Here is a 15,926-nt window from a genome sequence, read left to right as displayed (position 1 = left end):
TTAGTTATTATTAAAATATACCAACTGCAGTTTCATTGATATTTATTGAAATGCACAATATAAAACATGATTTTTGGAACATTGAATCTCATTTTGGAACCAACTCTTCATATATAAACACTGGAACGTGTGTGATGCCTGGTTGCTTTCAGATGTGGGTCCTTGTGGCAGGGTTTTCCTCAAGGATGAGCAGGTCTCTATCAGGGTCAGATGAGATGGTACCCTTGGGCGGCGCAGGAATATCATTCTTCAGCGAACATGACCGTGAGCAGGAGTCAGATTTGTCTGTGTTGAAGGAATGTTCAACGTTCCGTACAAACTCTGTTCTGAACATTTTCGGCATAATGTTGATTGCCACAAAAAGTCAATTTGATTCTTCCATCAATTGCATTTTAAAGGAACCGTTCACCCAAAAATGAAAATTCTGTCTTTATTTACTCACCCTCAAGTTGTTCCAAATCTGTATGAATTTATTTCCTATTATGGTAGTCAATGGTGGCCAAATACTATTTGTTCAAATAGCTTTCTCTGTGAACATCATAACATAGGAAGTTACACACATTTGGAACAACTCGAGGCGGGTTAATAAATGATGACAGAATGTTTATTGTGTTTTCACATTGACTTAGATTGTTCTGCTTTATCGTCACTCAAAATTCTAACTAGTATGGCACTAATATTCCTCTCTCTTTTCTCTTACAGGTAGAAGATGCTATGCTTATGTTTGATAAAACTACAAATAGACATAGAGGTAAGAGGCCATTTCTTCCGTATACTGTTTTGTCTGCACATGCATTAACATTTGTATGCTTGTTTGATATTACCAATGTCCTTCAATTAATCTGAACGCCGATTATTTGTTCAGTGGAAGGTTTTCCTTGCATGTACAGGAAGCCCCAGCGCTGGATGTTTCAATATAGCATTCAAGGACGTTTCATTTAAGCCCTGAAGGTCAAGGCTAATGCGGTCCAATAAAAGAGCAACGATTTCCACTGTAGCCGATCCATCGGCTCTATTTGATTAGGCCGACATTTACCATCGGACCCACAGAATGGAATGTTTCTCATCCATGTGGGCTCATACCCGCCGGCTCGTGTAGAAACGTACAATACCTTCAGACTTATGATATACTGGACTTATTACACAACCAAGATATGTTTTTGCGATTGTGTGTGTGTGAGTTTTTCCCTTAAAGGAATGAGCATAGTTGAATGTTACTGTACTTTTTGTTTGTTTTGTGTTTTGTTTCGCTTTGCGTAAAGGTGTTGGGGATCTTGGGATGGGTTAGGAGATAAAGATGAGAATCAAGGAGAAGAAGAGTAGATGAGAAAGACAAACGAGAAAGGAGGACAGGAAACGAGGGACGAAAAGGGAAAATTCTTCTATTTAGTCACCCTCGTGTCATGTCAAACCTGTATGACTTTCTTTCGTCTGCAAAACACAAAAGAGGATATTTTAAAGAATGTTATTAACCAAACAACATCGACCCCCATTGACAAAAGATATTGTGAAAAATGTCACAGAGACATTTTTCACAATATCTTTTGTCATACAGGTTTTGAATGACTTGAGGGGACATAAATATGACAGAATGTTTATTTTTGGGTGAACGATCCCTTTAAGAAAGGAGAGAGGAGGAGAATTGAGGAGATTAAAAATAAGGGTTAAAGAAAAAGGAGAGAAGATGAGAAAGAGGAGGAAAACAAGAAACGAGGAAAGTGAGGGCTCTCGGCGGCGTGGTCCATTGGCTTTATCCTGCTCTGATCCTCCTCTCTTTTACTGGCTTTACCGGCAAGACCTCTCATGAGAGGAGAAGACATTGTAAAGCTGAGTACTGGTTTTACCCAGCCAGAGAAAGAGCAGAGCGGACAAAAAAAGAGCAAGAGATAGAGAACAAGAGGGAGGCATGAAGAGAAACAGCGAGCAGCTTTATGCAAAAGTGTTCACTGGTATAGCACACTTCTCTATGGCAGCCTGAAAGCAATGAGAGAGATTCTCAGCCTTGAGTGGCCTTTGTGTGGGCTGAATGAGGAGGCCGAGGAGCAGCGGTGTGTCTTTTATGCTTTATAAGTGGCTTTCAGTGCTGGTAGATGGGCAGGTTGTGGAAATGAAGTGGATGGTATTAATCTTTCAACCTGAGATTTGCCTTTTAATCCGTATCGGTCATATTTTTAAGGCATTTGTACTTGAAGGTGTACGGATGCGCATTGCCCTTTATTCTCTCTCTCTCTCTCTCTCTCTCTCTCTTTCAAACACCCCTCCTCTCCATTCCCCAGAGGACTTCCTGTGCTCTTGAGCATTGCGACGCTCTTAGCTGTCTCTGTAACTGACTCTTCTGATCACTGGATATGACATCCTGAGAGCAGCCACCGTCACCTCACCGTGATCTTTCTTTCTTCTCCCGATTAGTGGCTAAGCTTTTGTAATCTACTTCACGACCTCAAGTCAAAAACAGTTTGCAGGTGATGGCAAATCGTTTGCGTCACCAAAACAGAGCATTTCGAGTTGGTCTCCGATTTGACGAAACTATTTGTATGTTTCGTTCTTTTCGTAAATAGAGATCTTTCAAATACACTCGTAGACCTTTTATCCACATTGTTTTCTGTTCTCTTCTGTTTCGCTCGTCCCCGATGCCCCATGCCTGGGCGCTTGTGCTCACTCTTGTAAATAATCCCATTGGGCATAGTGTCCGTATCTATGGGAACAGAGGGCAGGAGTTTGGAGGAACGGGGGCTCTCTGGGGATCCCAAACTCAGTTGAAGAGAGAAAAGAAGGGTCAAAGTAAGGGTGGAAAGATTCGGTGTACTAGCGTCAGTGGGTAAAAACAAAAGCAGCAAAGAGCAGCAAGGTCGGAAATGAGACCAGCTGCTATTAAACATGGAGCTGGTTAACACCAAGTGCCAAACAATGCAGAATAGGACCGGCTATTTCTAATAAAGACAATTTCAAAGAGACATCCCGGAATGCAAGCAACAATAGCCACCAGCAGATGTGTTTCGCTTTTGTTTACTTGCAGTTTGGAATATGAGGGATTGTCCTTTTGTTTCTGTCTGTCGTCCTTGTTCAATTTTTCTCTCAATGGTATCTTCAACTATACAAGGTGCCTTGGGGTCACTGTTTTTAATAGTTCGCAGCAATTACTCTGCGCCACGGCTTCCGCGATCGAAGTGGCCAAGCGAACGGTAATAGGAAGGAGAAATAGTAAATATTGAAATGCAGTTAATTTGTAATGGCAAAACGTTCTTTAGACTTTATAAAAGGTACGATAGGTTTCCTTATGTTTTTTGGAGGAAATAAAAATGGTTTTGCTTTGGCATCGCTGCCAAGTAACGTGAAGTTGAATGGGTGCCAAATTATCAGCTTCAGATACAGATGTCTAGAGAGTAAGATGTCATGCGTTTGATTTAGTCCTGTTATATACTGTCTGGTCAAACAATATAAAACCACCAGCAACATAAATGTATTATGCATTTTTTGCATATTTTCCATTACAAATTATATAAAAGACATGCAACAGAGAAATAGTTTAAGACTAACGTACCAATCCCAATGCAAAAAGCCAATTGCGTCTCTTCCTCTGCAGACAATCTCACAGCTCGGTGTCTCACTGTCATTATCTGAGACAGCGTGATGCACAGAGAGAGAGAGAGAGAGAAAGAGAGAGATAGAGACAGACCGAGAGATTGTAGTAGATGTCAGAGGACAGCGGAAGAGACAGACAGACTCTAATCCTCTGCAGTCTGTCTGTCTTCACGCCCCCTGCGAGACTTTTTTAACACTGTCCTTCAGCTCAGGGGTGATGAACACACAGCTAAAAGTCTCTCTTTATCCCCTTTTCCTTTCTCTCCCTCTCCCATGAAAAAGGCGGAAGCCGCGCCAGAACTGAAGGACAATGGTCAAGGTCTTGCATTGAGGCGAGGCGCGAGAATGATTGTGGCCGAGATCGAGCTGTTTGGTGTTAGAAACGGCCGATAAAGTGTCTTTTCCGCTTTGTCTGAAACTCGCAGGGCATATTTCTGTCTCATCTTTCATCTGTTCACTATTCTCTCGGTCTGTGTGTGTCTCTTTCCCTCTATCTCTCTCTGAACAGTCCTCAAGTGACTATGCTACAGATGTGCTTCACAAAATGAGAAACAAAGCCTAGCTCGGCCGAGTTTGATTTTACACACCTTCGCACAATTCTGCTCTGACAATCTCTGCACTGTGCATTCATCAGTGTGACTGGAGAGACACTTCCAGCGTGTTCCAGAAAATCCCTAAATACTTGGAATGTGCGTTTCGGGTTGTTTCGGCTGCTCGAGTGCTCCGATACATCAGCCGTGTATAGTGGGAAGTGACAGAGCGAGTTCAGTCTGTTTAACTTTAAATTGCTGGTGTGTGTATGTGAACATAGGATGGACATCACGCAATAATACAATACCAACAGGAGTACGAGTAAAAGTATTTTGCAAGGTTAATTCGTATGAATTCGTACACTCTTATTTGTATGTTTAAGTGTGATTTGCTTTGCTCCAGTGACGTTACGTTTAGGGGAGGGGCTTCAGTATTACGTTTTCGAATAATCGTACGGTTTTGTTCGATTTACATCGTACACATTCATAGGAATTAGCCACCTGGTAAAATACCTACAAATTCTGGGTTGACAATACTGACAATATATAGTAGTGCATCAAGGAGTGCGTTTACGTGCACAAAATAAACGGATATCTATCAAAAGTCAGCTTATAAAAGAAACCTGTTTTCACGTGTTACAAACATAGTTATAAACCGGCTACGCAGACAACCACATTTAAATGGAAGCTTGAGACTTGCCAGGTTTCTTGGGTGCAGTGACGTCACCATCGATAATCTGTTTAGTAATAAAAAATGCAGCGAAAAAAAGGTTAGAAGCTGTATTTTTATCTCCTCTTATGTCCACAGAACCCGCATATGCAACAATAGTTTCTACATCAACTGCATGATTCGAGAGCGGACATTTATGGGTTATTTTTCTATTACTTCCGTTTGGGACTTTTATTATTGTCAGAAATGTGCACATAATCAAAACTGAGAAAAAAACAGTAAAGCTGTTTGCAGCTAAAATGGGAGTAATAGGGAAAAAAACTAGCTATGCCCAGCTTTGCTTACGCCGTTTATGAGCTTTCCTCGATAAAAGAAAATCATTTGACATCGTTTGGCATTTGTCGTGTCGCGCCCCTCGCATCCGGTGTAGACACGGTGTTAGTGTTTCGTCCGTTTTGGTGATTGAAAGTTACTGCAAATTGTCTTTGAATGTATATCAGACAGTCATGCAATTGAAAATATAAAAATATTGTATTTCAACTATCGCTTGACTTCTGTGCATTTGTTCTGACAGAAAAAATTTGTTACATTCTTGATGTTTTATTCTGGCGTGTCATTTGGCTGGCACGGCATTTCGAGAGTGATGGTGAGTTCATTAGTGATGCTACCAGCTACCGATGCCCCTCATTGTGATTTAATAGGCCGCGTAAACAGATGTGTCCCTCCAAAATCTAATGTTTGTCTTTCTACATAGCTGACCATGGCTGTGAGTGTGTGTAAGAGAAAGTTTGCTTCTGTATTAATGCCAGTTTATCTTCTCATGCATACATGCATGCGCACGTATATCGTGTTGGCATATCTCGCACTGCATCTGTAGGTTGCACAAAAGACACAATTTGACATCTTTCACATCCTGCGAGTGGATGTCTACTTTTGTTAATATTTCAACCACAGATAATAATAAATGATCTGATGAAATCAGTCGAAAGAGTGGCTTGTTCCGCAGATAAGAGACGGAGTGGGTTTTTATAAGATCGACGTGAAATGATAGAAACTCATGTTCAAGGTTAGTTAAACGTCTACCGTTTAAAATGGATACATTTTCTGAAATGCATTTCCTTTGATCTCGGCCCTCAGTGGAAACAGCCCAGCTCATTCCCAAAAGCAACAAATCTTTCACAGCCAAGCACATTTAGTCAAATTGTGTCATGTCATTGCATTTGCAGTTTCAAAAGATTTTCATAGCTTTATTAAATAAGTGACTTTTTAAATAAATATTATTAAACCCAGCAGTGGATGGGAGCGAGAGTGCGGTGCAAGACAATGGCAAGCGTGTTGTTTTTTTAGCGAGATGCAAGTGAGGAGACGTCGAGGTTGTGCTGGGAAGGCCTGCATTGTTTGCTTGTAATCTGCTTTAGCTGAAATGGCCAACTAGAGGACAAAGCAGTTCATGGCCGGACTGAGGCCCTAACGCCTCTTACCATATTTGGAACATCAGGTACTGACAGATAAGCCCACCTTACTTGCGTTCACATTTGGGCAGTCTTAGTCAAATCATACCACGAACTGACGTAGATTTGTGGGGGTGTGGTTACACGAGGCGCTTCAGGCAGGTCTGGGTGAGCATTCGCTTTTAGATAAAATGCATCTTTTGTTCCTACACTTTAATTCCTGCAATTTTACTTGTCTAATAGACGCATGAGCAACTTATAACACACCAAAGACACAGAAAAACACGTATTCACGCCATATGACGCTTTAACTATAGTCATAAAATGTATTACTTTTTATCTGATTAAGTTTAGTCTTTTATTTTATATTTTGTTTTTAAGTATTTATGTACTTGCATTGTGTACTGTCATCAATTCTGTATAAAACCATTAAATAGAATTTTGTATAACATGCATTGAAAAATGTACTAAAAAGTAGTACAAGTAATAAAGTAATATTGTATTGTATACAAGTGATATCTAATTATTATATTGTGGACATTTTATATAAATTTTATATATAATAATAATTGAATGCGATGCTAGTTTGTGTACTGTTCTGACAGACAATAGTTGTTCTAGTAGCCTTCTTTGGCTTTGATTGTCACTGTTTTATTGTCACTTTTAATTTTATCAGACCTGGAAAAATAAACTCTTTTGACTCAATATAAATTACTCATCAAGCTTTTTTTAATACTGTAAACAAATAGGCTCATTTAAATGATAATATTGTGGTCGTTGACTGATAATATAATTAGAAACAGTCTTGGAGTCAGATTTAACAGGATTGCGATGCATTCAAGCTGTCAGTTTGTGTGTTGCTCTGCCTGCTCTTTGGCTTTGTTTGTCACTGTTTTATTGCCACAGTTTTATTTCATTAGACCTTCAAAAACAGAAAAATAACTGGCAATGTGTGTAAAACAAAAGGAATTACTCGATATCATCCGCCTTTTCATTGGCCTCTAGGCTGTGATTTCCTGCGGTCACAAACAGGACTCATTAATAGGATATTTCTTAATATCCGTTATTCACATACTGTACACTGCACAGTGGAAGTCTATAGTGGAGGTATAGATATTCCTTTTAAAAATAAGTGATAATAAGCACTGTTTGTCCAAAATAGATGATTATGCTCTACATCACATTTGCACATTTGTGACAACAGCGCTCGTGTCTTCATCCTCTTTGTCATTTTTCAGAATAATAAAAAGATTGGAAGCCCAAAGAACTCATCACTCAACAAGCCGAGACGTGAATGAAGGATGCTTAACTGTGATATTCTGATTCTAAGCCTTAAGTGCAGTTGTTTCTGTGTTTACCCGAACAACCGAGTGATTATCTGCTACTTCCCTGATTGAGTCTGAAGAGGGCTGGCGGGTTGAGATCAGCTGGATGCTGATTGGTGGTTGGAGATGACTAGAGAGGAAGTTGTTTGATTTATTTCTTATTTCAGTCAGTCGTACTGAGCGAGAGCAGTCTCGGGTTCAGGCCTTGATTAGACACATCAGGACGAAATCTTTCAATGACGGACGGGGTTGAATAGTCCATATAACCAGACTTAAAGCATATATTTACGCATTTATCCAAAGCAACTTACATTACATTGCATTGTACATTATACATATGACCTTGACGTTGCATATGACCTGTAGTTGCATGCTATAACCACTGAGCCACAGGAAAGCGTATAGAAAATCTAGTATAGGTTTAGAGTCTGAGTATCTGGTAGTTATTCTTTCATCATTTATTCACCCTCTTGTCATTTCAAACATGTATGACTTTAAAAAAAAGAAGATATTTTGAAGAATATTGGTGACCGAACAATGGCGGTATTGACTTCTATTGTATGGACACAAAACCAATGAAGTAAAAGGGTATCGCTGTTGTTTGGTTACCAACATTCCTCAAGATATCTTCTTTTGTGTTTTCCGGAAGAAACTAAATCATACAGGTGTAAAATGAAAAGAGGGTGAGTATGTGAAGACAGATGGGTGAACTTTCCCTAATGTCGACTGATTTCAAATTTGTAAATGTATCAGTGTTCTCGTTGTGATCTTGAGAGGTATTTTTCAGCGATCTCCATCTGACGCAGATTAACTGATATCCGACTGCCCCGACAGTAGCATGCATCACTTGTTTATGCTGCGGCGCAAGCGTGTCTTTCTGGTGCGTAAATCCCCTCAAGCCATCTTTAAGAAGGTTATTAAGTGCTGAAAAATATTGTACAGTTTCGTACCATTGAGTCGTCCTCATCAGCTCTCGAAATCTGTGTTTCCTTCACCAATCAATAAGGCTGCACGGCTGTTTTTGTGGCGGGCACTCCAGAAGGACGTTCTCTAAAACGATCAGGGACATCCTGTGAATCAGCTGTACTTAATCTCTCCCGCTCGCCTCCGCACCGCATCCTTTTTGTGCTGACGCCGTTCCGGAAGTGTAGCAATAATGTAGCACGGAGTGTGTAAACAATGTAAGTACCGTTGATCCGCGGAAGGTCCTTTAAGCCCCCGAAGGTTAGCGGAGCTTGCTTTGGCCTTTCGCGACGTAACGGCAGCAATTTCCACCGGCTCCGCGTACGGCACGGCTCTCAGTCAGAGATCCCTGAGTAAACCTAATTAGATATAGCTTCACCTTTACTGGCGCGGTTTCTAAAACGGACCACAGCGTTTTCTTGCATTAGCGATTAATATCCGTTCCCCTCTTTTTGCAATACAAGCGTTTAGCGAGGAATGTCACTGAAATATCACAGTTAATCATACACATTTTCCCGGCGCCACGTTTAATTGGAGCTGCTCTGATCACAGTGAGGAGGAAATTATATGTTCAGTTTGAGAGAGAATGACGAAGGCTCGAAGCCTCAGAGATGCATTTGGAAGATATAATATCGAACAGGGCCTGTCGTAAACGGTTCTCGCTGGAAAATGAGTTCAATAACAGCTGCGTGACCGGACCGAACCGGTTTCGGTTTACATTGTTGTCTGTCACAACCCAGAGACCGTGGAACAAATCCAGGTCACTGGTCTTCCAATAGGCTTTCTCCTGTGGAAATGCTGGAAGGTTCAAAAAAGCCTCAGTGGTATTGTGGCTGGCACAGGGTCTGCGGCAGGTGTGCTGGGGGTTCAAAGGGGATGAAAAAAGATACTTTGAAGCGGCTGAAGTTCATGCATTGACCTTTAGCAGCCCAGTGTCGGACTCCCTGGAAGCTGTGAGAATGACTGCATAAGCAGGCACACCGCTGACAGACTGGACTGACACATGGCGCCGTTTACAGGAAGTGGCAGTTTTGGTGACTTGTTAAAGAGAGTATACAGGAAGAATGAATGACTTCCTGCATGAAGTACTGTAACCTCGCCTAAGCTATTAGGACCTATTTTTAAAAGAAGCGATTTCTAAAAAGTCACCTTTTCAGAGTCAACACAAGGTTGGGCGGTAATGACCAAAATCTTAAAGGTCCAGTGTATGAAATTTAGCGGTGAGGTTGCGAAATTGCAACAAACGGCTCGCTCCACCCTTCCCATTCGAAACACTACGGTGGCTGACACTGGAGTAAGATGTCGTCACGTTTTTGCTTCTTTGCCGAAGGAGATAATTTATTTATGCAACGTGTTCTGTAGACCAGTTTGTCCGTTTAGGGCTGTAGAAGCAACACAGTGATTTCCATGCAAGGGGACCCGCGGTGTATGTAGATAAAAATAGCGTATTCTAGGGTAATAAAAACATATCACTTTAAAGACCTCTGAAGACATAGTTATGTATGTTATATTGCATTTCTATCAATAGATCCTCCAAAACATTACATGTGTCTCGATTGAGTTTTTTGCTGCCGAACCAACCGTCAAATATTTTTATTACAAGGTATCATTATTGTTCAACAATGACTTTTTTTTGGTAGTGCTTCAAAACTAAATTATGATATTTTTTTAAACAAACATCTTTACAAAAACATTTACATGAATACATTTATTGATTTACAGATTTGCATGATGGCTATACATATAATACCGCACTTAACATCATAAGAGCTTAAATCTATCAGATGTATTTCAGGCTGTTACGCAAGAACAAACTTAAATCATTGAGAAGAAGCAATCTGCTCATTTTCTTGAAATGCACAGCAATCTACAGTATTACATACAGTCATGATAATATATCATTTCAGTTTATCACCCGGATTTATCTTCGTCGTATGGAGATGTTTAATCCCTTAAAACCAGATTCCTGTGTGGTATTTTTCAGATAAAGTAATGCCGGTGGCAAACAGCCCGATGCCCGAGTCGTGGGGATTATAATCCATACGGGACACGGTAGCGGTCAACGCAGAGTTATATGTCATTGTGTGTGGAATTACGCAACCGCTGACCTTTTAATGCTGCTGGCTCTTCAATTTATGACCTCTCCAACCACCCGTCTCAGAAACAGCCACCCCGGTGCGAGTCCGGCGCGCGGCGAATACACCGCACCATATCAGCATTCATAGACTCCTGAACACATTCTTTTCCAGAGGTTAAGCACTGCAGGGGATTGGCAAGCGTGCTTGGAAAGGAGAAACAGGAAACACGGGTCTACAACACTAAAAGAAGTGTTCTGGCGAGCGTGTGCTATTGTTTTATTCTCCTCGGTCGAATAGCATCAGCAATAATATGCGGGGCCGGTCTGTTAGAGGTGAAAGCAGACAGATTGTTATGTTTCGTTTTTGCATGTTGTGTTTGTCATCATGAAAACGCTTTCTTTTCTTACCTTTATTGCTTTCTCTTCTGCGGAATGTCCTCGTAAATCATGAGGTGACGTTAGCGGAGCGGAAGTTGCTGCGTTGGTAACATGCAGAAGTGGTTCTTTCTCATTTGGAAGTAATAATGTAACCATTTGTGATAGAACTTGCATTGTGTTGTACAGGGCCCAATATGTTCAATATGTATTACCTAAGAGATGAAAAAAGCAATTTTCTTAACTGCATGCTTTAAAGGATTTGTTTAATCGTAATATGAATTATCCATCAATGATTTCTGGGGTTGTGGAATGCTGCTGTTGGTTTGATGTGAAATTAGATGCGTGTAGATTGTAAATCGTAAACTAAACATCAATAGGAAAATGTACTCAATTTACATTTACATTTAGTCATTTAGCAGACGCTTTTATCCAAAGCGACTTACAAAGAGTTCAGTGAGCAATAAGCGATATGTCATGAAAGAGCAATAGTACAATAGGTGCTAATACAAAGTTACTAGTTTCAACAAAAGCCAGACCACTACCTGCTGAGAGAAGAGGGTTAGTGTACGTTAATTAAATTGTTTGCTTTTGTTAAGCCCATACAAAGCTTTTAATAATGTTTGGAGCTTAATCGGTTAATAGACATAATTGAATCTTATATATATATATCGTAAATGTGTATATGTTCTTGTGTGTATTAGGAGGAAGTTACCAGGTCCAGTAATATGTGGTCATGATATATAAGTAGTCGTTGAATATTGAATACACAGACGTGGGTGAGCGATCATACTAGTCACATGTTAACATGGATGATAGTCGAGACTTGTTGGATATTCCTCAAAAAGGTATTTTGTATTATTTAAGTGTATTAAAAAACTTTGTACATTCTTTCATGTACTTCTTAAAAAAAGGAAATTAATGGATTGGGTGAAACTATTTCCTTTGCTCCATATAAAGCGAGCAACGGACAAACGTTTGACTCAGAAATGTTTTTTTATTCACTGCATTCTGCTTTCCCTAGTAACACCTCAAAGCATCAGTGGCATGCAGGGACTGTTAAATGTATAATCTGTAATCATCATTAATTATCATTAACCGAGAGATGCATCCCAAAGCTCACAGACGTTCAGAACACAGGTCTGGGATGCGCCCCACATCGAGGAATCGTGCCGCTGAAAATTTTAGCTATCCGTGCCTCCATGTTGAGAAGTCATCAGAAAAATTAGGAGCGTGTGGGCGTTCTCAACGTAGGGTAAAATTGTTTTCATTATCACAAACAAGTGTGACAGTGTTCACGAAAATGACAGAAGGCTGAAGTGGCTAATGGGAAAAGCGATCGTTAGTTCGGAGCTGGACCTTCTTATTTTTTTATTTAGTCCGGCACGTCACGCTGTCCTTATGAGAGTTTCTCTCTAAGTACTTATACTTTCGCTTACCTGCAATAAACTTCTCAATCTCCCCAGAATATCCCCTTGATTGACACCTCTGACCTTTCGTTCCGGGCGTTTGCCGAGCAAAAACAGCCGTCCCCCTAGTGATTGGCTGGCGTGTTTGTGATTGCCTTTAGCTGATTGGCAGGCGTCGCGATTGGCGGGGGGTCTCCGGCTGACGGCTCAGGGGGAGACTGGGAGCAGCTGCGGAGGCGGGCTTGTCCCTTGGATGTGAAAATGGTTTTGATAAATAATAAAACAGTGGTAATAACCAGCTGCTTTTGAGGTCACATGACCTTCCGCCATGCAAATAATGACTTTACGACAACCTGATTGGTTCATGCATTATTAAGCCCAACCCCCCTCCGCTAACGCCACCAGGTAATGGCGCCACAGGTGTCATCGCATGGCCGTGCAAATATCATCCTTTTCATGTGCTTCTTATGCTTTCTTTTTAATACCATCTCTCACTTGGCATGGCCTTCTATTCCCCTGGGGAAATAAAAGGCTGGTTATTGTATCCCCCTGGAGGAAGCGTCCCTCAGACTGTGCGCTATCATGATTTTTTGTGTGTGGCTAATGAGGTTGTGGTTATGTGTGTGTGCCTCTTGGATAAAAAGCAGACAAGAAAGAACGACATATTGACTGAGGATACTTTCCTACAGTATGATCCATTGAAAGTTCTGCGGCAGTTCATACTTACCACTTCATCATATCGATCTTTTTGTCCTCTGTGTGTGTACAGGATGTGTGTTTGTGTAGTGGATGACTTTACACTGACAATAGAAAAGGAGAATGGAACACAGCTTTGCACCTACGTAGTCATTCTCACCTCGCGCTTCTCATTTGACCGTCTCCAAAGGGTTCTGACACACAAATCCAAAACACACGTTCTCCGTGTCAGCTGGTGAACTCTGTAAAGAGCCGGTATGGATTGGCTGTAGTTGTTGGTTGAGACTGTGGCTTTGGCAATAGATCCATATTGATCATAGCCAGATTTGTTTTCCCCCCGTTTATTTTTAAGTGAAAACCGTTGTATATACCTTTGGCTTATAATATAAAATGTTTTCTAGACTTTTGTAATGCGTTTTCCAATGTTAAAATATGTTGTGTTGATGTCAGTGGGTGTTAATGTGTTGCTGTTCAGCTTTCTGGGTGTTTTCTAAAGGTAAGTGCTATGTGATTCATGGCTGGTCTTAGATTTAATGATATTTTTGTCACTGTACGTGAATCAGATTTATTTTTAGGATTTAGTTTAAAGCCTAATAGTGATGCTTGCTTTACCAAGCACTACCAAACAGACGCCGCAGACACTTTCATCTCAGTGATGAAATTCTCTGAGAATCTCACAGGTTTCTCTAAAGAGAACGTTAATGTTCTGTCCAGAGTCATTTATGTAAGCCCCTGAACATAAGCGCGGTGCGAAACCACGAGGAGGAACAGATGGTTAGCTCGCCTGACAAGTTGCTGTTGTTCACGTCAGTTCGTGTCTAAAGAGCCAACATGAAACCTGCTGCAAATTAAACCGCAAATACACACTGTTTGGTGCAAAATGACACAACTAGAACAGATCTTTTCTGGAGATGCTCTGATATAGAGATTCTGGCTTGTGCTACACTGTACATTTGTCAAATCCAAATTGTCCGAGGACTGCCTTGAGCGAACAATACATTTAAAGGTAGCCCTGTATTGTTGGTGTAATTTGGATGTCATCAAATAATCGATGATTGATATTAAATCGTCTCAGTATTTCAGGCAAAGGACCCAAAGGTTTTACACAGTATTATGGACATGGTGTACGGTATGTTTTGTTGACAAGATATTTTAAGTTCTCCATATTTATGTAGAACATTTATGATTCATTTATCAATTATTGTTTTAAAAATCAATTATTATTCTAAACATTAGCTTCCCAAGTTTGGAGAACCTTGGTTGGTACTGTATTATAAGTCTATTTGTGTGTTTCATTGTAAATTTCACAGTCATAAAAGCGATGAACTTTAGAAGTGTTAAAGATATCTCGAAATACTTGTAACTAATCTTTTCTAAATAGAACAATATTTTATCTGCTTTTCCTATTATTGACCTAATATTGGGCCCTTACAGTAGCAGTGCTAGTGTTTTGGGAAATCTCTGGGTTGTGTAAAGTCTTTCGCGTGAAAAATTCTCTCGATCCCTGAGTGTCTTTGTTGGCTAAAGGTGTGTGCAGCTGGTATGAAATCTTTGTTTAAAGCGGTTGTTGCGAGGTCCTAGTGAACCACTGCAACCGACACATCAACTGAGCATAAAAACCATTGAGATCTCTCAAGCTCTGTCTCTTCACTCCGCAGACATGTTGTACCTGTTTTCCAGCCTTCCACACCATCTCTCCCTATGTCTCTCATTGCTATATTTCTCCCAGGACCCGAGACCCCAGTCTCTCTCTGGCTTTTATCAGATGAAAGTGACAGGTCCCGGCGGAGAAAACCGAGGAACAGTTCGGCACAAGATAGTTTCCCGGCGCTCCATAGCCTCGCCACTTTGTGCTTTGTGCTCGCCACTCTTGTTCAATCAAAATGCTAATGGCTCTTGCGACGAGGGAACGATATTATTGTTCCACTAATTGATAAGAGAAGAAAGATGGAAGGGCCCATGTTGCTAGTTTACGCCGCCGCATACCCGCCGCTCAGACACTCTGTTTTAATTACTCTTACACAAATGAAAGGGAACAAATTGATCCGCCGAACAAAACAGTTTGTTGTTTTTCTACTTTGTATAATAAACGCTATACATTATTTAGTCCGTTTATGAATTATTCATTATATACTTTCATTCGGCATCAAGATCGTATAGAAACACAGTAGCGCTGCAGTTCTTTATTCCAGCCTGAGGTGTAAATACCATATAACTTTCCTTCAGTTTTGAAACTTTCCAGCTCCTCCCCTTGACCTTTTGGGAAGTAATCATATTTTAAGACTTTAATTTTGCTTTCCTGCAGTGGAAAGAAAAAACTGAAATTGCAATTTATAAAGTGGATAGTTCTCACTCATAACTTTAGTAACATCACGTAATTCGTATTCATGAAGCAGGCTATAACAGGTTATATATAATCGTATATATAATCGACTCCCATTTTTCGAATGGTTCCTTTCTGAGATGGGAAAACACCTTCAGTTCTCTTGCAGTCTATGAACTTCGACCCTCAAGCAGAAATGTATTTTTCTTTCGCTGCTAAATGACCTTAAAGCAATCCACCGTGACCCGCTCGCTAGAAACAGGAAGCAATTCCCTTGATGTCATCTGTCTACACGGAAACGCTGGCCACCCGCAGTTGTCAGAGCATTGATATGTTTTTTTTTATTGTCTTCTTTGAGAAATCCAAGTATAGCTGCTAGCTGAACCTTTTCCGTGAGTCTTCGCAAGGGTCAAGGGAGAAAGACATTTGTCTGTCTCTAGACATATCAGAGCTCCATGCTCTGGTGGGTGGCATAGAAAGAGCAATTAATAGCCTGTCCGGTTATTTCTTTCTGTCGTGGTGTCC

The 15,926-nt window shown here is 40.6% G+C and overlaps 1 protein-coding gene across 15 annotated transcripts in view; it reads left to right on the top strand.

Annotated features, from left to right (window-relative positions):
* The window catches only part of msi2b (musashi RNA-binding protein 2b), a 213,085-nt gene that overhangs the window by 116,476 nt on the left and 80,683 nt on the right, over positions 1 to 15,926 (top strand). For all 15 annotated transcript variants that reach the window (XM_079481925.1, XM_079481932.1, XM_079481926.1 and 12 more), the window contains exon 7: positions 703 to 751. In XM_079481925.1, the coding sequence (XP_079338051.1) occupies positions 703 to 751 (49 nt within the window). The remainder of the gene's footprint in view (positions 1 to 702; positions 752 to 15,926) is intronic.

The sequence above is a fragment of the Barbatula barbatula genome (genome assembly GCF_947034865.1).
Source record: "Barbatula barbatula genome assembly, chromosome: 19".
Lineage (NCBI taxonomy): Eukaryota > Metazoa > Chordata > Actinopteri > Cypriniformes > Nemacheilidae > Barbatula > Barbatula barbatula.
The sequence above is the reverse complement of the archived record's forward strand: the minus strand, read 5'-3'. Positions and strand labels throughout refer to the sequence as shown.